General features: G+C 43.5%; 1 protein-coding gene and 1 pseudogene across 1 annotated transcript; one reads left to right on the forward strand and one right to left on the reverse strand.

The window, feature by feature from the left end:
- Positions 1–5,923: 5,923 nt before the first annotated feature.
- Gpalpp1 (GPALPP motifs containing 1) lies at positions 5,924–27,001 on the reverse strand. The gene is made up of 8 exons (XM_051160847.1): positions 26,798–27,001; positions 22,480–22,609; positions 21,380–21,478; positions 17,973–18,078; positions 14,526–14,657; positions 13,792–13,956; positions 10,033–10,131; positions 5,924–6,464 (listed from the first exon to the last, which is right to left on the reverse strand). Exons 1-8 carry the CDS (start codon positions 26,883–26,885, stop codon positions 6,246–6,248), a joined length of 1,038 nt encoding a protein of 345 aa, XP_051016804.1. The 5' UTR covers positions 26,886–27,001; the 3' UTR covers positions 5,924–6,245.
- On the forward strand, positions 8,837–9,455 carry LOC127201955 (GTP-binding nuclear protein Ran-like; annotated as a pseudogene).
- Positions 27,002–27,046: the final 45 nt, after the last annotated feature.

A 27,046-nucleotide genomic window follows, 5' to 3' on the forward strand; every position in this document is an offset into this window, starting at 1 on the left:
ACATGCCTCTGGCACGTGCTCGCCACACAGTATTCTAGCTGTTTCGGCATATTGTCTGCTCCACTGGACTGTGGCATTGAACATCAGGCCTTATTTATTTTTGTTTTCTTGGATCAGTGCCTTGCATCTTGTCCAGGCTCAATAAATACATGCCAATAGGGACTGATTTAGTGTTCTTTCTTAGACCAGAAAACAATATAATGGTAGAGGATTCAACTACCCAAGTCTGGGACATTTTCCCCCTTGTGTTTTTCTTCTTCCTTTCAATATTCTGCTAGATTTTTGGCTGTAGCTAATTACCAAGTTGGCCCCAGAACCTTCTCTTGCTCTAACAGAGAACTCAGAGCTCATTCTGGAAGCATACTTTGTATCATTAACACTTAAATCACTGTGATTTCTGCCCACAACAGAGATTGGTAGCTTGCTAGGAATATAAGCAAAGCCCACTTTGGAACAGTCTCCCACAAGAACCCCCCCATCTTATTGTCTCTGAAATTATACATTTATAAATTATCTAATTGCAGTGTACGAGAGGCTGGAGGCACCATGGCAACATATGTAATTGCTAATGATATACAATTGTGAATTAAAAATGACCTCTGCTCAAATGCACTACAATGTCGTGTCTAACTTCTTCATGCTGGGCCTATTGCCAGTGGTAGTTTTCTCTCTCTCCTCTTGCAAATTTTGCTTGCCATGAATATATGCCATTGTTTTGATAACGGCGCCTTCACTTCCTCTGAGGGACCCTGTGGTTCAGAGGCAAGAAATGTACACAGCACTGAGGGAGCCCAAGGGAACCCTGTCCAAGTCACTCTGACCCAAGATGGCAGCCAGCCAAGGGTTGCTAACACTAAGTCCTGTTTCGGGCTTGAAGGAGTGAGATCCACCTGGTTTCCGTTGACTCACCTCTATCCAGAGCCACTTTAGTCTCTGCCCTTCTATTCAACTCATGTGATCAGTTGCTGGGGGTGAGGTGGGATGGGGGTTGGGGGAGTGGGGCTTTCTGGCTGTGGATTGGCGTTAGAAATCCTATTTTTTAAAATTTTTCTTTCTTGCTGTAGACAAAAAAATCTAAGTGCATTATTTTGAATTGTATTGTGATTTATACAGCAGTCTGCGGTGAACAAACTGTGGTAGGCTCACTTCTCGTCTGCCTTGTTTGCGGTAAATGTACTTCTTGATATTAGAGGTTTGAGGGCAGTAAGTGAGGAGGGCATGCGCAGGCTTTTTAAAAACAGTCCATCTCAGTGGACAGCGCCGACCCAGTCATATCAGCCACCATGTGCCAGAGTGTGCCAGCTCCTCTCCCACTGCTGTTCTACACAAGGATTCTGAGACCTGGGTCAGTAGTTATCTACTGAGATAGGGATTCACAATGGCCAGACACGGATGCTGGCACATCTGGGGTGAACCGAGGGTTGACGGTATACCATAAGAAAGACTGGAATTGGCATTAGAATCTGGTGGGGAACCAAAGGCGAGATGGAAGCTAATACTGGCATATGTCTTTGACCCTGTGGTTGGTGTTCAATGACAGCACTCCCTCCCTCCCTCATGTCAGCGGGACTTGAATTCTCGATGCAGTTCAAGAAAGCCGTGACTTTGTGATCCTCTTGCTTTAGTGTCCAGAATAGTGGGATTACAGGTCTGTGCCACCAGATCATCGCTCCTCCCTCTCCCTCTCAGTGCCCCCTCCCCACCTTCATAATAGCCCACAATGGCTGGCTGGCCAAAAGAAACAGGATATCAGGATATTCTTGCTGACAGTACTGCCTGCTTCAGGAAAGCCAAGAATATTAAAAAACAACAAAAAAAAAAAAAAAAGGCTGCAATGTCTCAGATACAGAAGACATTGTATTTACGTATGTTTAAAACTATACTTCAGGATTCTCCTTTTGTAAAACCAGCCTTCTAATTGTAATCCTCTAAATGAAAAGGTTATGGAATGGTAAACAACTTCTAACCTTGCATACAAGGTCATAGTTAAACAGTGGCAGTGGTGGTGAGTGCTGGGGACTGAGCCCAGCATGTCAGTCCCACCCACATGCCCACACCCAGGACGTCAGGCCCACCCACATGCCCACACTCTGTTAAATAGCTTTTTTTTTAACAGTGAAAAAAACAAAAACAAACAACAGCAACAACCAAACCAAACAAACCTAAAACCAAACCCAAACCCAACCAGCCAAAGAGCTCTTCTCCAGCTACAGAAGGCTCTGGAAGTGCAGTGTGGAGCCTCAGCAGGGCATCAGAAGCCAGGTGAACTAACACCTGGGGAAAGGAGGCTGGACACTGCTGACACTTTGTGAGTCTGTCTTGTAAGCCCTCAGTGTTGACTCCTCCTCTTGGGTATAGTGCACTGGAGAGGCTTTTCTAGAAAGACCCATAGCACCATAGAAAAGCGGAAGTGGACAAGGCTTCAGGATTGAGAGCTGTGCCCCACCATCATCCATTTCAGAACAGTACCAACATTACTAGCCTTCATAAGACCCAAGAAGTAACATGTAACATTGAGTAACTTATGTAACTCCGAAACATGTAAGGCTCAGCTCCACACACACATCTCAATCTCGCCCCTCACAAAGGATAATTACATACTAATGTGATAAACGTGCTGCTAACACCTCGACAAATTGATAAACTCTATATAGACCATGTCCCTTACCCTACAAGCAGGGCTCCATTTTGTGTTGAGGCCAACCCAAAAGTCTTACCATGAGTTGGCCACCGCCTCTCTTGTTTTAGTCCCTCACTACCAAAACCATCGACTCCATCTGCTCACCAGAATGTGCTCACTGTTTGAGGCTGGTAATCTACCTCAGCTGAGAAGTCAGAGACCTGGAGAGGCCATGCAGTGAACTGGAAGGCCAACGTCAGTGGTGAGACGTCGGTCTGTCCTCTCCAGAGTTTGCACCTGGCCCTACTCCTCTCTTGCTCATTGCGAAAGGCATCAGAGCCCTATAAAATGTGGCCAAGAAACGTAGGATACTTTTCTTAGAAAATGCCGACAGGGCAGGAGAGATGGCTCAGAGGTTAAGAGCACTGGTTCCTCTTCCAAAGGTCCCAAGTTCAATTCCCAGCAACCACATGGTGGCTCACAACCACCTGTAACAATGAAATCTGGTACCCTCCTCTGGCACAAAGGGGGAACACTGTATATGTGATAAATAAATAAATAAATAAATCTTAAAAAAAAAAAAAAAGAAAAAAGAAAAAAGAAAATGCTGACAGACAGGGGAGTGGATTCAAACAGGCCTTCCGCTGTTTGGAAGTTGGGATGACAGGATGAACACCTTTTTGTAATGCACACAGAGCTACTTAATTTTTTTTTTTTTTTTTTTTTTTTTTTTTTTTTTTTTTTTATTGTCAATGTTAAATGGGGATTTGTGTCACCATGTGGCTAAGCCTCCCCCGCCCCCCGGGTGGCAGTAAGGCAGTACACCTAGTGGTCTGTCCCTTATCTGAGACCACAGGAAGCAGAGTAAGCACATTACAGTCCTATCTCCTCTCACTGAGAATGCAGGGGCACTGAGCATGCACAAATGAAATTTTTACTTTTAAGATTCATTTATTTTTTTTTAAAGATTTTATTTATTTTATTTATTGCATATGAGTGCTTTATCTGCAGAAGAGGGTATCAGATCACATTATAGATGGTTGTGAGCCACCATGTGGTTGCTGGGAATTGAACTCAGGATCTGTGGAAGAGCAGGCGGCACTCTTAACCACTGAACCATCTCTCCAGCCCAGATTCATTTATTTTTAAGATGACGTGTCTGACTGTGGCTTTGAGTACATGAAAACAGGTGACGATGGAGGCCAAAGAGGGAGTAAGGCAGCCTGGAGCTGGAGTTGCAGGGATTGTGGACCGGGTGCTGGGAACTGAATTCAGGGAATCTGCATGAGCAGCCAGTACTCTTAACTTTGGGGCCATCTCTCCAGACCATCATCTCCTTTTAAAAAGATTTGTTTTAATTTATTTTAGTACTTTAACTTTAAAAAGTATCAATTTCACAACATATGTTAGGTTTCCTCATAGCTAAAAAATACTTTTTTTCCTCTCATGGGGGGGGGGGGGCGGGGATCACAAAATGAAAAGGGCAGAATGAATACTTTTTCTTGGATTTTTGAGACAGGGTCTCTCTTCATAGGCCTGGCTGTTCTGGAACTTGCTCTGTAGGCCAGGCTGCCTTTGAACTCACAGATGTCTGCCTGGCTCCCAGTGCTGGGATTACAGGTGCATGCCCTTGTGCCTGGCCAGAACTAATATTCTTGTATAAAGTTTTATGGGCAGAAACTCACACACCTTAGTCCAAGGGCAGATCTGTCCAATTCCATGGACACAAGAAGCCTCTTCAATTGACTCAGAAACAACTCAAGATTTTAAAAGCAATAGTTTTTGAATAGGCTCCTTACACCAGTACAAAAAGTGTGACACTATTAAGAAATACTTTATATTGTAAATATAACAGTTTGCCCAATTTTTATAACGTTCACAGGAACTGGGGATGAGAATGTTTCCCATCAAAATCCTATGCTTCATGAGACCTAAAATACAGAGTTAGCAGAATAAGAAAATCTGCAGGAAATACACAGAATTCGCATTTAGGCTTTATCTCCCTATTTAGGAATAACTGTTTAACAGCTTAAGAGGCTTTGCTTACAGCATTAAACATGTAATACTCCCACAGTGTGGTTATTAGTACAGATTTCCTATTTCCAGTGATGACTTGGTTATTTTTAAAAGCCATCCAGAATTAACATTCCAGTAAACCAGCTATCAAGTGCTACATGCATATGAGCCAGATGATCCCATGTCAAGTTCCAGGACGCAGTCAGCTTGAGACCATGAAGACAGAGTCCCATAGATGTGTGTAATGTCCTTCAGACTGCCTCCCATACAAATATTCACTATTAAGGTTTTTAAAAATCGCAAGACTATTTCCTTAACATGAGATAACCAAACAATCTTTTTTACCTTAAAACCAATGAAACAACAACAATAACAACTTACCAGACAGTAAGTAAAAAGTTCCAGGCATAAAAACATGGAAAAGCAGGAAGGACAAAAGTCCATTTTCTGTATTTTCTAGCAGGTGTGCATTCACTAGGTGCACTTTGGAGGACAGGCTAGGCAATTCATGAATTTGCAAGACTTGGGAGCAAATTAAATATATTTGAGAAAAAAAAAAAAAGTCCAGGCTGTTATAGAGACTCAGTACAGTCTCACACAGAACTAAAAAGAAACTTGTATGACACCATAAAAAATTAGGGACTGGGGAGTTGTGGGGATGGACTCTTAAAAGCCAAGAACACTCAAATATTCTATTCTATATAAGAAACACTGACTGTCTGTTCCCATATTACTTTAAAGGAGACACAGACCAGGGTAAATTTGTATGTTTTTAAAGATTCTCTAGCAAGTAATGGTAATGGTAGACAGACAGACATCACACAGGGAAATCTCTCTGAGGTAACAATTCAGTTAGCTGAAAAGCATTTTAAAGTTTGTATTATCCTTTAAAATCACATCTGAATACTGATGTCCAGTTCATACTGCTACAAATCATGAGGAACTTAACTTAAGAAGCACCCTCTGCTCTCACACAGTTCCTTACCCGACACCACAAACTCTCAGATTCCCATCTGAGATGGAGAGATGGCAAACTAGCTGTCACTCAACTGAGAGCGGCTTCTGAAGCAATGAATCTCTTCTGATTGTGATCTTCAAAGAACTGGGCATAGTTGCACTCGCCTTTAATCCCAGCACTTGGAAGACAGAGGCAGGTGAATCTCTGTGAGTTTGAGGCCCTCCTGCTGGTATACACAGTGAGTTCCAGATTAGCCAAGGTTATGAGATCCTGCCCCTGAAACAAACAAGCAAGTGAACAAACAAACCTAACAAAAAAAAAAGAAAAAAGAGAAAGATCTTTGTTTTCCAGTGGATTGCATGACCACTCAGGCTGCACGCCACAGTCTGTGATGCACCTTCTCTCTTCATTGGAACCCTTAGCTTTTTTAATAAGCAATGTCCTGTTTGGCTATTGTGAAGACAAAGCTATTTTTTCCCAATAAGCCACATTTCCCCTCCAACTTTCCAATAGTTACAATTTATGAAAATGCAGATGCTGAATCTTCTTTATTACAAAAGGAAATGTATTTGTGCACATAATTACTATAGACCAGGGATCTTCTGAGGGCTCAGGCCCATCGGGATGGCGCGCTCATTGAAGCACACTTCCTTATAAAAACATGTTCCCTTTGCCGTGTGAAAACCGGGTGTTCAGTTCGTGGGATTTCTTTATTAGGGCTTTCTTCTGAGCCTCATCAAAGCGGTTAACCTTGAGGTCTTTATCCCGGTCAAATGGTATTCTCTCTTGGTGCCTGTTTTTATCTTCAGCAGCTTTAGTCTTTAACCTCTTATGATGAATGTCCATGAGGGATTCTGATCTTTTTGATTCCTAGGGACAGTAGGAAAACAAATAAAAATCTTAGTTCATGTAGATTACAGACAGCCTACAACCAGGAAGCAGACTGGGCCAGCGCATGTGAACACGCAATGTTTGCAAACCTTCATGGGGGTTTCTGGACCCAAGATGGCATCTAGGAAGAAAATGTACACGTGTGCTGCACATTCGCATGCAGTTCAAATGGGGAAGAGGAAGACAGGAAGGAGGCACGGTCCTTATGGGAACTCAAGTCCTAACAGGAGGATCAATCAAGAACAGAGGTGGGAAAGAACGGGCAATTTTATTCCCACCTCAGAGATGACCTGGTCCCTGAAGCCACTCAGGCAGAAAGGGGTGAAAGCGCTAACAGGGAGAAGCTAGAACAGAAGTGAGGTAGGAAAGTAAGGGGCTCAGGAGCGGCCTAATGCTAGGCTGTGCAGATGGCGCAGGCCAGAGCTGCAGGGTGTGTGTGTCACCCACTGTTCTGCTTGTGCTCTTTCCCCTAAGCTGCCTCTTTCCCCATCTTCTCTTGGCTTGCGTTGATGCTCACATTTTCAGGTCTAAATAGATACCATTTTCAGACAAGGTCTGTGCAGAGGCAATTGGTTTAATAAATTTAGGGATTTTCTGTGGACCTCTGAGTAGACTAGCCTGGGACGGAAAGATCAAGGAAGGGGCCTCAAAGCTGGGTGGATGTACACATACTCAGGGCTGCACAGGATGGTGTCAAGACCAGGTAAAGGTTTTAAGGTTATTCACAATGATTGTTATTTACTTAGGTGTTTTTTTGTTTTTGTTTTTTTTAAAGATTGTACACCTTCAGGCCAGAAGAGAGTATCAGACTACAGTATAGATGGTTGTGAGCTACCATGTGGTTGCTGGAAATTGAACTCGGGACCTCCAGAAGAGCAGACTGCTAAGCTGTCTCTCCAGAGCTCTTGGATGCATTTAAAAGTAAATTGCAGACATAAACACTTCAGCATGCATTCATTGCCAGATTCAATACTTATATTTTTTCCCTAACAATGAAATTGAATGCACAGGTATGAGGTGCAAACTCACTGATGTTTTCTAATTCAAATCCCCATAAGGATCTTGGCCATTTCCAAGCTCTGAATGCTGCTCCTGAGTAAATCTAGCACTCCTCTCCAACAGCCACCATTGGACAAAACGTTCGCTCTGCGCAGGGCAGGTCCACGCTGGCTTTTCTTTCTCTCACTGATGGACACCTGTGCTGTTACAGTGATAGCTATTATGAATTACCTTCTGCTGATATTTTATAGTTTTGAGGCTATTGCAAATAATGTTCTATTGGGAGGGGGGGATTGTGTTTCCAGCGTCACACTGTAGGTGTTTAGTTTTATAAGAAATGTTGGTTTGGAAAAGATCAAGCTAATGAATTTCAAGCCATTCTTTCTAAGATAACCCATTCTGGCTATATACGTGTGTCCCCATGTTTCAGAAAGTTGTGTTTATTCTTCAAGTCTACACAGTCTACCTTTCATTTTCATCTCCTCTTTGGATCTGTACGCTTCCCAGTTATGCATGTCTTTTAGGCTGTTCTGAGTGCAGACAGTGTGGGCTAAATGACTATGGTTCTTCAGCTATCCGGGACTTGACTCCTGAGCCAGCAGCTTACACAAATGTTTCAGAACCACTTCACACGTGCCTTACTGATTATGGTTCCAGTCAGCACATGGCCAAGAAATCGGCTTTTACACAATCTTCATTAACTTAAACACCTGAAACAAAGGCAATTTTCCTAAATACCTAAGGCCTTTTGAGGGCCAGTGGGTTCAGTAATCAACACTTAATCTCTGAGCTAGACCACTCCCCAGTTTTTGAAAGGGAGACTAAAACAAAAAAATGAAAAAATGAATAGGGACCTTACTATATAAATTCAGATTGAATGTAAAGCATTTAAAGTATTTTTCTCTAATGTATCAATCTTCCCACCAAACACTCCAAATTGCTTATAATTTTCAAAGTTACACACTAAGGATCTCTGAGGAAACAGGGCTATTGCTTTCTGACCACGTGCCTGTTAGTAATTAGGCTTTGTGTTTGTTTTCTGAGACAAGGTCTTGCTATGTAGCCTTGGCTGGCCGGGAACTCACTATATAGATCAGGTTTGCCTTGAACTGACAGACATCCTCCTGCCTCTGCCTCTGCTTCCTGAATGTGGGGATTAAACACATGTGCCACCACACCCAGCAGTAACTAATCTTTTGATGTAAGATTTACTAGATAGGAATTAAAACTTAAAAACATCTTATAAAATATACAGAAAGATCTTATACAAATGTCACAGACAATAGAGTCAAACATTTTTTTTAGGACTGAGACATGTTTGAAGTAAAAGGCAGTTGTAAAAAGGGACAGAAATGAACTACCACAATGGCCATGCTGGGTGGGGGTGGGGGGTGCGGGGAAAGCCGTGCGTCTGGTTCAAGCCCATCCTGGTGGGTGACAATGGCACTGGGAAGAAGACATTCTTGAGGTGCCAATTGATGGGTGAGTTTGAGAGTATGTAGACACTGTGGGGATGCAGGTGCAACTGCTGTGCCCACACTAACAGAGGACCCATCAAGTTCAAGGTGTGGGACACAGCCAGCCAGGAGAAGTTTGGGGGCCTACCGATGGCTACTACAACCAAGCCCAGTGTGCCACTGTGATGTCTGGTGGGACGTCAAGAGTTACTTATAAGACATACCTACCTGGCATAGAGATCTGCTAGGTGTGTGAGTGAACTGGGAAGTGAAAGGGAACTCTATTGTCTTCCACTAGAAGAAGACTCTTCAGTACTGTGACACTTCTAAGTAACTACAAGTTGCAAGGCCTTTCCTCTGGCTTGCCAGGAAGCTCACTGGAGATCCTCACTTCGGATTTGTTGCCATGCCTATCTTGTCCCACCTGAGGTGCTCATGGGCAGCTTTGGCAGCTCAGTACGATTTAGTGGTTGCATAAACAACTGCCCTCTCTGACAAGACTAATGATGGGTGAGGAAGCAAAGCTGGAGCCCTGCATCAAAAGTCTAGTGATATAGGCAACTGTCTGTGCTGTCAGCGTGGGACCACCTTGTTTAGCTAAGCAGATCGTGTACTCCATCGGGATGCTGAAGGAGATGCGTGGGTTTCCGGTGGATGTGGTAGTTAAAACACACAGTTTTTGGACTTGCATACTTAGCTGTTTGGAACACAGTTGTTTCCTTCTTGCATTTCAAAGGTGAGACTGCTGGCACACCACACTCAGTGGTCAGTGCTGAGACCTGCTGCTGTCATGCCCATTCTTCTTGTTTAGAGTCAGAGTAAAGTTGATTTTAAATAATCAGAGAGGGAGACAGAGTCAGAGAGAGAGGGGGGGGGGGAGAAGGGGGAGGGAAAGAGAAGTGGGGAGATGGGAGGGACATGGAGGGACATGGTAGGGACAGAAAACCAGCCAACTCTGGAGAACAAGTGTGAGGGCAGCCTGGGTTATGTGGTGAAATCCCAGCACAAAACAAAACACAATGGAAAAGAGAGGAAGAGAGGGAAAAGAAACAGATTATTTATATCTTTATGAATTTTATTTTCTTACTTACATTGTATGAAGATACTTGCTCAGCCAATCTCTTATCCCTTCCTGACAAGATGTTCTCTTCGTCTTTCTTACTGAATGACTTCCTTGCTTCTTGTATTTCCTGAAGAACGAACATAATAACATCACTTAAAACAGAATAAAAAAAGAAATACTATTAATTTTACTTAGATTAAATGACAAGAAACTGAAATAAAGCCAGGCTGGCTGAATTCCTCCCAGTCAGAAATAGCTATATACTTGAGAAGGGAAGGTTAGAGCAGGGGCTGGTCATCTCCTGAGAAAGGGAACCGTAAGATCCAAACCAATCCCCTCTCCAATCACCCAACTGGAAGACACTCAGGATGTGTCTGGACTAACAATGACAAAATGTTGGAAAATAACACACAAGAAATCTTCCACTGTCTGTTTCCAAAAATGGTAAAATAAAAATAAATAAATAAATAAAATACATATTGACCCCCCCAAAAAAAAAGCAGGAAAGAAAAAGAAAAGGACATTGCCACTATTCAATGATGTTAAGAGTGTCTATGTAGAAAACCTAGATGCCTACCAACAACCCGGAGCTAATGACAGCACAAATAGCAAAGGTATGGGACACCAAGTCAAAGAGAAGATAGGCCACGAAAGAAACAAAATAAAAATAACAAAGCAATTGCGCGTGCGCGCACACCCCCCACCCCCTAGCTTTCCCTGCAGGACGAGGAAGGTGCATGAACATGACAAGACGCCGTCCTGAAAACATATTTCAAAACTGCTTCTTGCTTGGGAAACCCTCGTATGATTCCCAGTATCCTCGTGGGGGCTCACAACTGTCTGTAACTCTCAGGGGCTCTAACGACCTCTCTGACATCTGTGAGCATCATGCATGCATATGGTGCACAGACATACAAGCAGGCAAAATACTTGCACACAACAACATGATTAAAACTTGTTAAAAAAAAAAAAAGAACAACTTGGCTAAGAGAAATGGCCAGCTCATGTTCCCAGCACTGGGAAGCACCGTGGGGAGACTGCTGAGTTCGAGGCTAGCCTGAGCTACAGGAAAACCTTGTTGCAACAGAACTGAAGCAAGCACTTCAGAGCCAATAGTCTCTGCAGGACTTAGATGTGTGTGTGTGTGTGTGTGTGTGTGTGTGTGTGTGTGTTTTCTATGTAGACTGGATTGCCTCACCTATTACCATACTCAGATTTCTTCTAATCTTTGGGATTAAAGAGGAGTTAAAATACTGCAAAGTGTACAGGCAGGATGCCAAAACGTGGAGAACTCAACACTCGTACTTTACCTCCTCTTTTTAAAAATATCTTTTACATTTTAATGGGGGGGGGATCTATTCCATGGTGTGGAAATCAGGTGACAACTTGGGAGAGTCATTTCTGTCTCCACCACGTGAGTCCTGGGGTCTGACCCTAGGCCACCCCACTGCTCCCCACCTTACCACTTCTAACTCATAACCAACTCTTCACCAAATGAAAGCTCACAGACAGCTTTCATCTTATTCACTTCTTTCTGTCACCTGCAACCAAACCCAAAGATTCGGCCCATAGCCACATGTGGCAGACGGAGCTGCTGAGATGCAGGGGCTGATGAACAAGAAAGACAGAGTAAATCAGATGGAGAGCTGTTTAGACCAAAACCGAGAAAGCTACTATCCCAAGGTGACAGTCAAGACTGATGTGGAACACTGTATAGTGATGAAACACTGAGATGAGACAAGTTTCACCAGTAGTTCTGGACACACTGGCTCAGGTACCAACACCCAATAGAGCATTTCTTATTAAACAAAAATGTAACAACTGCTACACTTTATGCACACATGCTTTTACATTTTTGTAATTTATTTAATACAGCAGTATTTAAAAAGGAGGTGCTTTTGCCTACGTTGGAACCTGATACAGTTGTTCTGAAGGGATCTCTATGTGTCGCTTCATTTGCTAGCTTAGCCTGCAAGATGAGTTTTCTTTTGAACTATTTTAGGGTATTATTTCAGGTGCAGTATAGCGGTGTATATAGAATAGTATATAATTTCATAGATAGTGTGAAGATCGGGGAATTTGGAGTTAGAAATTTAAACATGAATTGTTTTCAGTGGCCACTAACTAGCTCTGTGACAACCTGCGAAGGGTGTTCTCAGAAAGGGTGGTTTCCTGTCCATGAAAAGGGGGCACTTAGCCCAGTCTTGGAGCTTCCCTTAGGTTTAAAGATGGCAGTGGATTGGAAGACAGAAGCAAGCACTGTGACGTTCCTTCCTCCTAACTATTCTGCAGAGGACGATTCTTATTTTTCCTTCAAAGTCAGAATCTCAAAAAGTAGTAACGCAGGGGCTAGCACTCCATAGGAAATAAGGAAGATGGGCCCAGGGCGAAAAGTGCAAGTGGTTTGGGGATGTGTAGTGGGAAGACTTAAGGATTCAAAGAAATGTCCAGGTGACACTAGTGAGGCAGAGACACAGGGAATGAGTATCAGAGAAGAGAAGCTTGCAGCAGGGTATGAGGGAGCACACAGACCACGGGAGAAAGCAGGGTGCTGGACCAGTGTCAGCAGACTGGCTGTCCCTGGCTCAAAGCTGCTGAGGGCCTATAGCCCTTTCTTCTATCCTTTAGGTAATTGCACAGACTCGACTGGAAGTAAAGATGGTTTCTAACAAGAAACTTCCAGGGAGCTGGAGAGATGGCTCAAAGGTTAAGAGCACTGGCTGCTCTTCCAAAGGTCCTGAGTTCAATTCCTAGCAACCACATGGTGGTTCACAACCATCTATAATGAGACTAGCGCCCTCTTCTGGAGTGCAGGCATTTGTGCGGGCAGCACACACTATATATATTAAACAATAAATACATCTTTAAAAAAAAAAGGGCCAGGCGTGGTGGTGTACACCTTTAAAGGCAGAGGCAGGTGGGTCTCTGTGAGTTCGAGGCCAACCTGGTCTACAAAGTGAGTCCAGAAGTCCAGGACAGGCATGACTACAAAAGAAACCTTGACTCAAAAAACCAAACCAAAAAACAAAAACAAAAAACCAGACTTGTCTCAAAAAACAAAAGAGAAATTTCCACCTAGAGCACTGCCCCATAGACAGGGGCTTAGGCATGAGATAACCAAGAAAAACTGCAGCACTTCCTGGTGGCTGTGAGAACAGACAGAACTTGGTGTGGTTAACAGCATCTGAAACACTTGCAAAGCTAGAGTGAGAAACAGCAGCCAGTGACTAGCAGCTAGCAGACAGTCGAGGTCAGAGGTCAGACAGGGACAAAGGGGCCGCTTTGACCATGCCTAGCTTGATGGGCACATACCCAGCACATCTCTCTGGTTGGACCAGGGAACATGCAAGGAGCATGCGGGCCACCCATTACCTCCATGATAGCCCAGTGAACTAACCAGCCTCATAGTGATTACTCGGTCCTGTCTAGTCTTTACCACAGACCTGTAAAAACCTAATACAAGCAAGTTCTTGAAAACCCATGCCGCTCTCAAGAGTTCCAAATTCCCTTAATTTCACACTTTTCCTCCATTTCTCACATCTCTACAATGCTCCTGAATAAAACTTGCCTCTACTTTCCATGATGCCATTGGTACCATGTTTTCAGTCTTCACTAGTGTGAGACAGTGAACTCAGCGCCACCATCCCAAGTCATGTACACCTATTCTGTTGCCCTCAAAACACTGCATCAGTAGTACTCAAATAATTTCCTATTGTATCATTGCAAGTTCAAGGCAAACTAGACAGAATACACAAACAAAAATCAAGAAAACCAAAACATCTGTTACCTTAGCTTTCCTTTCCCGGTCGGCTGGAGTGTCTGTCCAGACAGACCGGTCTCCAGATTTGTCATCAGCTCTTCTCTTAAAGGTTCTTGGCCCAAGGCCAAAGTCTTTCATTTCTGGAGGAAGCTCAGTCATCCACGACTCTCTTGTGATTGGTTTAGATGAATCCTGTATAAGAAGTACAGTTAGAAACAAAGTCGTAAAGCTGGGCGCAGAGGTGCACCCCTGTAATCCCAGCACTTGGGAGCAGAGGCAAGTGGATCTTTGTGAGTTTGGTTTGTCTACAAAGCGAATCCAGGACAGCTAGGACTACACAGACAAACAAACAAACAAAAAAAGGAACAAAGCATTAGCTGAGCAAGCAGATGTCTATATGTTCAAGGTTAGTGTTGGCTACACAGTGAGTTCTAGGCTAGCCAGGACTACAGAGTCTCAAAACAAAAACTTCACACAAACAAAAACCCTGTTTCAAAATAAAAATGTTACACAAACAAATGCACTTTGCTACTTCCTAGGAAGAGCTGGCTCAGGTTAAGAGCACTTGCTGCTCTTGCAGAGGACCCAGCTCAGTTCTCAGCACCCACATGGTGGCTCACAAACAACTGTAACCCCAGGCCCAGGGGATCTGACACCTTTTTCTAAGCTCCTCAGACACCAGGCATGCACTCGGTGCACACTTACACATGCAGGCAAACACTCATACACATAAGTCAACACAGGAACCTTGGAGAACTTACATCACCTCCTTTGGTCAACTTTTCCTTCATTCTCTGGGCCCTTTTTTCAAACTCTGTGGTTATGCTATAGTTAACCGGTCCTTTCGCAGGCATTGGTCCAACAATACCCTCATCTTCGCTGCTCTCTGCTTCCTTTGAAAACAAGACAGTATCTTTAATCTAAGAAACCAACAGGTCACAGACAATTATCTTAAACTCCTTGGAATTTAGCTGAGATGTATTAGATACAATCAAAGAAAACAGAGAGCACACTGTTAGCCCATCCCTGAACAGTGGCCTTTCCCTTGGCTTCTTGGCAACGACAGCTCCATAGCATGTGGACTATCCCATACCTCGTCCTATGTCACCAGAGACCCCATTGAATTATTCCTATTCATTCTTGATCCCCCTCCCCCATTTCTTCCCCTCCCCCTCTTCCCTCTTCCTCTCTCCCTCCATTGCTGGTAGGACCCAGGCTTTGTTATGTGTTTAGCAAGGGTTCTCCCACTCTCCAGTCACTTGTCTAGGCTTTCAGCCCTCTGGCTGATGGGTGGAGATCTGGTCTTAGATTCCTTTCTGACATATTGGTCCTGGTATTTATTACCAATTAGTCAGAAGTGACACGTTTGAAACTTATTTTATGACAAGTGAATCAGGGTGTTACTATCAGCTCTTATGAACCATGAACTGTGTGACAGCTCCCAAAACACTGACCCAGATGCGTCAATTCAGCTCCCAGTATAGTTGACTTACTGCAAAGACAGAACAGTGCTGTGATAAGTGGGTACCTCTTGTTTGTTCCCTCTTTCCCTCCCTCCCCCCTCTTTCTGCTCGTGCTCTCTCTCTCTCTCTCTCTCTCTCTCTCTCTCTCTCTCTCTCTCTCTCTCTCTCTCTCCCTCTCTCTCGATTTAACATTTATTTGACTGAGCTATCCCTTTCTTCTACCTTGTCTTCAACACCCAAGATTCTTTTCCATGTCTTGCACTCTGTTGGTGAGGCTTAACTTTGGGGGTTTTGTTTGACATCCTAAAAATTTCAATTCCAGGTTTTTATTTTATTGTTTTGTATTGTTTGTTTTTTGAGACAGGGTTTCTCTCTGTGTGTAGCCCTAGCTGTCCTGGAACCCAGCTTTTTAGACTAGGCTGGCATTGAACTCACAGAGATCTGCCTGCCTTTGCCTCCCAAGTGCTGGGACTAAAGGCGTGGGCTGCCATGCCCAGCTCCTTTCCAGTTTTATTTCAGTTTAAATTTATTTTATAGTGATTCTATTTCTTTGTTAAATTGTACTTTCAAGTCTTGAATTGTTTTCATTATCTCATTCAGCTGTTTGTGTTTTCACAGACTTCACTGAAGCATTTACTCAGACCCTTTTTAGGGTCCTTGATTATATCCATAATTGCTATTTTACAGGCCTTGTCTTGTACTTCATCTAACTGCGTTTTTCAGGACCCACTGTAATAGCGGCTTGGGGGGGGGGGGGGGCGCGGACTGCCTTGCTGTTCACATTTGTGTTTTTGTAATGGGACCCAGGCAGCACGTCTGAGGTATTTCTTGGTGTCAGTACCAGGTGGGTTTTCTGCTCTCTGGTTGCTGTTACCCTTTCTGGATCTTAGGCCCGTGTGGCTGTGGATCCCTGGTAGACAGTGCTTCTGTAGGTGAAGGGTGAGGAAAAGAATGCAGATGGGCTAGGAGGAAAGCTGAGAGGGGCTGTGGTAAAGAGCTAGGGGGCTGGGGTCCACATGAAGAGGCCCAGTGCCCAGGGAATGTAGGTGGGTGGGCAAAGGGGCTCCTGCAAGCAGGCTGCTACAGGACCAGGCAGGTCTGGGCAGATCCTTAGGAGGACAGGAAGGACAGGGAAAGTCAGCCCTCTTAATCCCAGCGCAGTAGGGGTTCAGCTGACACAAAGGAGTGGAGACGGGCTAGAACTGCATCTTGATCTGAAGTCTTGCCTGGGAACCACGCCTGTGCTATGCACATCAGCCAGAGTCTGCACTAGGAGGCCACCTTCTGTGCAGCAGGGCCACTTGAGCCCTGATTGCTCTATTGGTTGTGGTGTGTCTTTTCTTAATAAACTGTCTCTGCTTCTGATGCAACTATGTCTATGCTCAGTTCCTTGTCTGCGGACACAGGAGCCTGGGCCTCCTCTGCGGATGTCCACTGAACCCAGTATCTGTGATAACAACTTTATTTAAAAACACAATAGATATTATGCACCATTCTAGGCCATTTTCCACAGCCCTTGCTCGTTTTTGGGGGGTGAGTGTAATGTGATAATAACTCCTACCAATAAAGTCTCTATTGTTAGAAGAACCTACATCACTTGCCCTCTGTTGAACCATGAAGCTGGGGCTTTTCTAAGTCCTGGGGGGAACCTGGATAATTCAAAGCCATTCACTCATCAGTACTAACCTGACAGGCTTAGGCATGGGCATTTAATACAATTTTGGTTAAACAAACATGAATAGAGAGCCTACGTGAAACCTTTGGGGAAAGTTTTCCTTCCTCTGTCAGAGGTGAAAACATCCGTTCACCTTCAGCATCTGGACACGGGGAACTGCATGTGTATTTGAAGACTTTGGCAGGTGTAAGGGGCAAAAAGAAGGTATAAATCAGCTGAAGAGGTATTAGCTGCCTAAGAAGACAGAGGAGAAAGATGGGGGGGGGGTGAAACCTGGAGACTGTGTTGTTAAACCACCAATCTCAGACGAACCTTACGTCTAGGCCTCCTACTATGTACCATGTGTTGTTAAACTACCAATCTCAGACCAACCTTACGTCTAGGCCTCCTACTATGTACCAAACACACTCTCCTCGTTTTTAGAGTGCAGTGTGTTCACCACTGTGATACCTAGCCTTGACTGTCACTGTCAAGTTGACATTACATAGGAGCACCTGGGAAGAGGTATCTAGATTGCGTTAATTGAGGCAGGAAAGACACCACTATGGGTGGTACCATTCCCTAGGCAGAGGATCTTTATTGTGTAGCAGTTTCCTTCAAGGTTAAAACCTTCCATCTTGGAGGGAAACTTCCTTTGTTTGAGACAGGGTTTCTCTGTGTTGCCTTGGCCTGGACTCACTTTGTACTCCAGGCTGGCCTCGATCTCAGAAATATCCACCTGCCTCTGCCTCCCTGAGTGCTGGGAGTAAAGGTGTGCACTAGCATACCTGTCCAGAGGGAAACTTAAGACAGGAAGTGAAAAGTAATGAAAATACTCCTTCAAAGACAAGGAGCACAAACCATGATGCCCAGCAGTCTTGTTTTGTTAAACATTATCAGGTGCGAGATCAACTTTTATTTCATCTTGGGTGTTGTACTCTCGCAGGGTGTTCTACTCTCACAGTAAACTGACAGAGTGCTAAGAGACTCAGACCTGTGGTCTCATATCTCATGTGAAGCACATGATTACAGACACCTTTCAGTTCTGAGTTTGTTATACATTTTATTCTTTAAACGAAAACTTCCCAAACCTCCGAGTTGAAGAATGATGACACCTGTCCTTGAGCCTCTCGGCCTTTGTCACTTTTCTGTGAAGACTTAATGAAACCAGGTGGCAATGCAGGACCTATCATAGGCCTGAAAATAAAACATACCATTATCATTCTCTCTTGACTTTGTAAAGCTGTTTTCAAAATAAAAGTTCACAGTCATAAGAAAACCAGCTAATAAAAAATGTTGACAATAAGAATTTTCATAACATTATTTTCACTAGTATTAATAGTTTTCTACTAGGTGTTTAAAACTTAATTTTTGGACCTGTTATTTTCTATTACATCTCTAGAAAAACTGTTTTCATTTATTTATGGGCACGTGTGTGCCACTATGCATACAGAGGTCAGAGGACGCCTTTAGGGGATGGATTTTCTCTGTACGTTGACACTGGGGCTCGAACTCAAGCTCTGAGGCTGTGCAGGGCAAGTGCCTTCATAATAAAGCAAAGATTTCCCATCTTTTCAGACTGTATTCATGAGGGTATTTCCCATCCTGGGCTTCCAGTCTGTTTTGATCTTTGCTATCTACTGAAGGATTCCACTGGGCCTTATAATTACAGTCAAAACTACTAAAATAGAAAGTGCTCTTCTAAGGACACCTACAGAGGGTACATACAACAGATGCCAGCAGTCAGTGGCAATACAGCACAGCAGTGTGGATCTATATAGTCCCTGTTAATAATCCAGTAACGACAATCCAGAGGAATGTGGCTGGTCCACTGTGCCCCGCAGATGAAGACGGTGCTGTGCCAACCACATTTCACTCTGTGCATGTTTCTAGTTCCGTGTCTGCCACTGTGCTTTGGGAAAAATTAATAGTCAAGATCCACACAGCCAGTGAGAGGCTGAGCTGGGGTCTAAGCCCTGGACTCTTTGATGTTAAATTCATGATTTTTAGAGTTGCGCTACTGCCTCGTTCTCAGGGAACTGCACTGATACAAGAGAACTGCCACAATGCCGAGCCTTTTGTAGAAAGGAAACCCACTTCAGTTCATACTTCCAGTTCCTTGACCTGATGTCTCCTCAGGGTTCTCCCTGGTCAAGGTTTCCTACCCAGACACCACTGAGGTCCTCAGCTGATTTCCAGGTGGTACCAAGCTGACTCAGAGCCTCTCTGGCAGCCTTCTCGGCAGAGGGGAACCAGTTTTGAGATGGTCTAATCCCTTAATAATCTCATCTTGTTTCATGAACCAAGACAAGAGTAATAGTTTTGTATATGGCCGAGTGCAGTTTCAGATTATCAGAAGGATTCAATTAGCTACCATTGGCAAGCTATGAGGAAATGTTAGAGGACTTTTTTTCTAAGTATAATTCTTACCAGAGCTACACAAACATTAATTGTTCAACTTTATGATGTTAGAGTTTGTGGAGAGAAATTTGTGGCATACTCTTAGAAGACAGTAAATAGAGTGGGCCAGTGAGAAGGCTCAGTGGGTGAAGGCTCTCGCTGCAAAGCTGACAGCCTGAGTTCAGTCCCTGAGACCCACAGAGTGAAAGGAAAGAATCAAGTCCCACAAGTTGTCCTGTGACTGTCATCTGTGCCTTGGTGTCAGGTGTGTGTCCTCCCAAGAATAAATAAAATGTAATAAAACATTTAAAATAAAATTTAAAATAGTAAATAAAGCCATGACATTCTATAGTTTTTTTTTTGACATTCTATAGTTTTATTAGAGGTTTTTACTTCAATATATGCTATTACTTATTTTCCATATGGATTTTATTGTCCAAATGTTCCTTTCTTTTTCCTTTTTTTAAATCGAAAATAGGATCCCTCCATATAATATAGTCTGATTATGGTTTCCCTTCCCCTGACTCCTCTCAGATCTTACCCACCTCCCCACCCATCCAAATCTACAACCTTTCTTTTTCTCTTTCATTAGAAAATAGGCATCTAAAAATAAATAAAACAAACAAACCAGAATAGGATAAAACAACAGAAAAAAAAAAAAGAGCTAAAGAGAACGCATAAGAAAGATATCTGGATGTAGATACACACATTTGCATACAGAGAATTCTCATAAGAGCACAAGATCAGAAACCATCATATGTAACAAAAGACCTGTAAGGTAAGAAGAACACCCAGAGCAGACACGAGAATGTAATTTTCAAGACGGGATCTGCCGCAGACTAAGTGCAAGTTGAAGACAGCTTATCCAAGACGCCTGGACATGAGTACTTCAAACTTCAGAGTCTGAACTATTTACATATGCGCAATCAGAAACCTTGGGGAAAGGGTCTCAAGTCTAAATGTGAAAATTCACTTGTTTCGTATGAACCTTCTCCAAATAGCCTGAAGGCAACTGTATATACTATATACATAAAACAAGGTTTGTATACACTGAATAGCAGATGTGTGGTGTCATGCTGGCTGCACTTAAAGTCTGGGATTTAGAAGCATTTTGGATTGCAGATTTTCAGGTGAGAGATGGTCCATCTCTAATGGCTTCTTCTGAAAGGAATGTTACACCCCAGGGTCCAATAACTTATTTATAAAAGGCTAGAAATAGGTCCTAACCTTTAGACTTCCAGGGCCACACTGATGTGCCTGGATCATTTATATTACTCTTGCAAAATGTAAAAAGCATTATTTGTTTGCGGATGACACAAAAATGGCAGTGCACTGTGTAGTCCTGCTACACTTAAAGGAAACGGGGTTACATGGAAATTAGGAATTTGCACATAAGGTCCTAAACTCTGAATATAAAGGACACAGTCAGCTCTCCTGTGTTCTCTCACACACAGGCATGCATGTGACAGGCAGTATGTCAGTAAATTGCCATGTGCTCCTTAAGCTCCTGAGAAGTGGTTTTGGGAGCGGGGGGAGACCACTTCAGCAACAGGCATGTTTGTCTTACACTGTCCTCCAAGACCCCTTGTTCAGGGACAGGCTGGCCCCTGGCCTGTCAGACAGGAAAGGAAAACAGAAAACATGCCCCCCACCCCCAACCAAACAGAAAAAAGGTCCAGTGAGTGCAGATAGATAGAAAATCAGTTGGGTAAACACTCTGTTCTTGAACACAGCCTCACGGTGAATTGCCCCCAGCACCTTCACTGCGTTTATCAGGGTATAAAAACGCATGCTGTGGGAACGGCTAGCTGAGGCCCTACTCCAGAGCACCCACTCTGCCTGGTTTCTCTTTGTCTATCAGGGACTCTGGCTGAGTGTCCTCCCCAGTGCTTCCCCAGTCATTTTTGCTGGATGCAGTGAGCATCTGACTTGATGTTCTATTGTGACTCTGCTGTTTGAGTCTTCTAGTCTCACTTGCTACATACTAATACATTTGCTCACTCGTAACTAACAGGATGGCTATCATGGCTCAGTCTCCATATAAAACAGCCTAGTATTATGAGCTCCAAAGACTGGCTGAATCATTGCACATTATTACCGTGGAGGAGAGTCATCCTGCTTCTTAAACCCAGGAGGAAGGGCTGGACCAAAAAACCCATCATCGTCATCATCTCTATCTTGGTTTCTCCTCTGCTTTCTGAGAACAAAATTTAAGTTAAACATATGTTAAATATTTACAAAAAGAAAAGCTTTAATATCAAAAGGACAAATTAAGCAGATATCTAAACACTGAAACAATAACCTTGCCAAAACAACACAACACAATACAACAACAACAATAACCACCCCTTAACAGCAGAATACTACAACTGCTTTTAATCTTTTCCTGGAATTTATCTTCAGTTTCTTATTTATCAGGACTAGATCAGATTTCTGTATCTTGTGGAGAATTCACGATTCCACTAAGTGAGAAATCTCAGCAGTCTGCGGCGCTTTCTTAGTGATATGCACGAGTTCAGCCTTTATTTTCCCTTTCAGAAGCACTGTAAGTTGCCTTTTCTGTCTCACAATCTTGAAAGGGCATCACAAACCTTATTAATCTGTAAAAAGGTTCAGTATCTACCGGACCCATGGTGGGTAAGGCTAGATTAGAATCATTCACTCAGACAGAACATTCACTGCATATCAATTTTAAGAAGAATGTCTATGAGATTACTTTTAATTTTTAGTTATTTCAACAATATATTAAGGAAGCCCTTTATATATAATCTTACTGGACTAGAGATATAGCTCAGTAGTAGAAAGTTTGACTAGCCTGCTCAAAGCCATAGGTTTGATTCCCCAGTGCCATATACACAAACTTTATTAATTCATTCTTTGATTTTTTAGGTCTATCCACACACTACTAGAATAAGCTGCTTTTTATTTTTTTGGAGACAGGGTCTCACTATGTAGCCCTGGATAACCTCCAACTCACATGGGTAACTTGACTCTGTCTCTGGAGTGCCGAGATTAAAGGGGGGGGGTACCACCAATTAGAACAAGCTTTTTTACAGAAGATGCAGATGTTGTGAAATGCCATCTGAGATGTCATCTTCCCTGTGCTGTACAACTCCAAACAGTGTTCTAGTAGCCATTGCTTCAAGCCAGCGTAGGAGAGGTGTGAAGCTTGGTTCACTGTCGGATTTAGTGACATACCTTGCAGTTGGACCAGTGTCATCTTCAGACTCTTGATTTCCTTCTTCAGACAAAGAACTACTGTCCTCGTGGCTGTCTGAGGAGTCGGAACTGCTGCTTCTGTAATTAGGGGGCAAAGCTGGGCCTGCAACTGTATGAGGTTGGAGGGATATGTTACAGCTCTCCCACCAAGCCCTCTTGGCTGGAATTTTCTTTTCATAGCCCCAGCTGGCTACCATTTACTATGGACTTATGTCTTCTGACTATCCACCCACCTACCAACTCTCCATCCACCAGTGACAGAGTAAGTATTCCTAAAGAACCAAACCTAAAGAAATCGCTTCAGATAAAGTGCTGCTATTAAAACAGTAAAAAACACGTGTCTCCATCGAGGGGGCAATTTGGAAGAGAGAGGCCAGAGAAGGAGTCTGACAAGATTTTGGATAGACTTAAGTGATGAGACAACAGTAGCCATACAACACTCCAAAAGACCATTCTAGGCAGAGACAGAAGAGAGCAAGCGATGCAGTATCCACGAGAACAGCCTGATGCTGAAGGCTGAAGAGGCTAGCATGCGTAGCACAAAGCAAGGCGAGGACGTAAGCTTTGGAGCTGGAGTCTTTGGCTCTGAATCTGTGCTTTGCCACTCACTGTGTGAATGAACAGTGTAAGTTAGCTAGCCTGCCTGCGTTATGCTTTGTTGCTCTGTAAAATGTCTCTGATAAAGTTTAAACCTCAGACCGGGAGTTCTCACTAGAAGGAAACACTGAAGAATGCTATACAAATCAGCCCTGAGGACATTATGAAAAGTCTAACAGACAGTTTCAGAAACTGCCTACCGTGCGAGCCCCTCCCTGCAAACGGTACTTAAAGCAGCACATTCAGAGCAGGCTGGCAACTGCTAGGAGCTATGCGAAGGGAGGGATGGGGGCTCAGTTTGTGGCTACACAAATGGTATGAATATAGCTAATGCCACTGAAAAGCATGCTTGCACATGGCTAATGGAGGACATCTTCTCAGAACAAGTAAGGAAAAACAAAAACAAAAACAAAAAAACAAAAAAGCAACCAAAACCCGAGTGTCTTAATTAGGGTTACTACTGCTGTGATGAACACTATGACCAAAAGCTTGTGTCAAACTGACAAAAACGACCACCCACCTGCAGAGCAACACCTGTACATCTGTGTTTGTTGATGCCCTAGTCAGAGTACGGAGGAAAGGAAACTGGCCTAAATGTCCACCAACAGATAAATGGACATGGAAATATGGTATAAAATACACAGTAGGATTTTATTCAGCTGTAAAGAAAAATGAAATCACGAAAGTTGCAGCAAAATGGTTATAACTAGAAAATATTCTACAGTGAGGTAAGCCAATTTCAGAAAGGCAAATACAGAATGTCCTCCCTGATAGGAGCAGTCTAGCTTATAATATCCATATATGTGTATATAAGTGAGGTGAGTATGGATATCAGCTATGAAACTAGAAAAGGCCACAAGGGGGTTAAAAGAGGTGTTGAAGGATAGGGGACACATATTAGACATGAAAGGGGAAAGGAGGTTATGGGAAATAGGTGAAGGCTGTAAGAGGGGTGAGGGGGGATAAGAAAAAGAATCAACAACACTTTTATTTTAAAAAATGCCATAATGAGGTCTTGAGGGATGGCTCAACCAGCAGTTAAGAGTGTACATTGGAAAGCCCGCCCCCCCCCCCCAAGTTCTAGTCCCCCATCAGGAGGCTCACAATTGCCTGTAACTCCAGTATCAAGGGATTCTGCAGAGGAATGTTAATTCAGAACATGGCTGTTCTGGCAAGAGATCACATCCAAAGATCTAGGTCTGTGTGATCCAGCTGGAATACAAAGACACCTTTAATCCAGGAGACAGTTTCAAACAGATCTGAGTTTGAGGCCAGCCTGGTATAGAGCAAGTATCAGGTAAAGAAAAGCTTGGATCCAGGTGTGGTGGTACATGCCTTTAATCCCAAATGAAGGTAGAGTTAGTTTGTAGAAGGAAGCACCCATGTTTGAAAATGATGTCTAATTGAGTGGCAGAAAAGGTGACGAATCAGAGAAGATTTGACGGAATAGATATGCCCAACTCTCATGAGAAGAGAGAGGAAAGGGAAACTATTTAAGACGTAGTTTTACAGAGAGGAGGCGGTTTACCAGAAGAGTAATAGAGAGATGGGTTGCAGAGAGAGGGAGTGAACTCAGATGAAGATGGAACGAGCCAAAAAATGAGAAGACAGAAGATTAGAGCAGATTGCTGAGTTAGTTTGAGGCCAAGTAGAACAATTCTGGGATGAGAAGCCAGATTAAATAAATCAGCTGGGCATGGTGGCACACGCCTTTGATCCCAGCACTTGGGAGGCAGAGGCAGGTGGATCACTGTGAGTTCAAGGCCAGCCTGGTTTACAAAGTGAGTTCAGGACAGCCAAGGCTACACAGAGAAACCCTGTCTCAAACAGCAGCAACAACAACAAAACCAAAAACACCCTCCCCCAAAAAACCAAAACCAACCACACGAAACAACAGATTAAAAAAGTCAGCTGAGAGAAGAGTTTGAGTTAGAACAGCTGAGTTGAACCAGCCAGCCCAGAGCTCCGAAAGAACAAGGGTGAGCTTATTAAGCAGAGAGTCTCACAGGCTAAAACATTCTAGATTAGATTTTATGGAGGCTAGAAACTTCCAGGACTAGGCCTAGGCCTAAACCAGCAGAAGGAGATAGTAAGCCTCCCAGACAACAACTAAGCCAGAATAAATGTTACTTTTACAGGATTCCACAATCTGGCCTCCTCAGATTCCAAAACACAAACACACAAACACACACACACACACACACACACACACACACACACACAGAGAGAGAGAGAGAGAGAGAGAGAGAGAGAGAGAGAGAGAGAGAGAGATGAATATAAATAAGGAGACATAATGCTTTGTATACTAATTTTAAAAACTCAACAAATTAATAAGACAAACAATTCAATAGAAAATGAGCAAAAGACTTTATCAAAACACAATGGTAAAAAACTATAAGTGGTTACTTTCATTTCTCACAAGGAAATGCAAACTAAAACTACTATAGAATATGGCTTCAAAACATTAGCTTGAAGAGAGAAAACGATTAGGAAGAACGCAGAACAATCAGAATTCCCATTCTTGCTGAGGACTTTGGTAAATTGGTAGGATTCTGAAGCTGAGGGGATATAACACAGGATACACAGACAGACAGACAGACAGACAGACACACACTGCATTGTGCACTCTTCATAAGAATTAAAAACCAGAATCTACTCAAATGTCTGTCACCAGTAAAGCAGGTAAATAAATTGCCGGGGATTTACCCAATAGAATTCACACATATTTATGCAACCTCAATTGAGTGGGAAGTTCCTTGCTAACAAAGAATAAAAGGAATTTTTTTTTTTTAAACGGCTAAACTAGAAACAAGGTCTGGAGGGAAGACTCTGGTGGAGACACGGTCTCTGGGTGACCAGAAAAGGATAATCAGATTTAGAAACAGTTGGCAATATTCCTTCAGTTTTTTTTCTTTTCCCTCCAATTATAATCCTTCCCAGCCTTCGAATTGGAACAAACATTAAAGTCAGAAAAGCATGAAAGAGTGAGAAAGACAATGATGGGGCATATAGGATGTGCCTACTGCATGTGAAGGTTACAAGGCATAGTGAAATGGTGGAGACGGACATGTCAAAAAAATATTCGAATAGAGTGTGTTAAATATTAGTGTCACTGGGGAGAGGGAAACCGGGCGGAAGACGTGACAGTGCTAAGGAAGGTGAGGCGTAAACTGGGATTTAAGGCATGTGTTAGAGTTGTCAGGCGTAGAAGTACAATCAGAGCAGCCAAAAGAAGCCTATTGTCAAGGAAGCATAAACACGGACTGTATGAGTAAAATGGAACGATAGAATGAGAGGCCAGGAAGTCAGGCCAGGACGAGAGGGGCATCGGTTCTTCAGCAAGTTTTCGAAGTCCGAAAGTATACAGAGACTAGGTTCTAATTTGGGCTTCCTCGCTGACTAGCTGTGTATCCTAGGCACCGATTTATAACAGGTCCCAGTCACCATTTGTAACACACGCACCATCATCTTTTCTTAAAAAGTTAGTTGATGCAAGGGCTAAACAGTCGACTGGACGAAGACCGATCAGTTAGCACAGTCCGGCTCATATTAATAGCGAATTGGGGCTGAATCGTCGTTTTAATGATGACTAAGGTTCCTAACACTATTGCGTGCCCAGCTTGCTCCTCAGGGCTGACCGCGCCCACTCCGCCTTGCAAGCTAGCCCTTCCGGCGAGTGCAGGCGCCAGCTGCCGCTTACCCGGGCTCAGGTCCCGCTCCTCGTCCTCAACTGTCGCGTGCTCCTTGAAGCCTGGCGGCAGAGCCGGCCCGATCAGGTCCCTAGCCATTCGCTGCGACGACAGTCGCTCAGAGCCCAAGCCAAACTGCACTCGCAGCTTAGCTAAACCCAGCCTGGACACCAGACCAACTTTGCAGCGAGGGCCGGAAGTTTATCCGGCTTCGTCTGATGACGTAAGCTTGCGATTGGCTCATCGGCTAGACTGCCGTA

This window comes from Acomys russatus, chromosome 18 (assembly GCF_903995435.1).
Source record: "Acomys russatus chromosome 18, mAcoRus1.1, whole genome shotgun sequence".
NCBI lineage: Eukaryota > Metazoa > Chordata > Mammalia > Rodentia > Muridae > Acomys > Acomys russatus.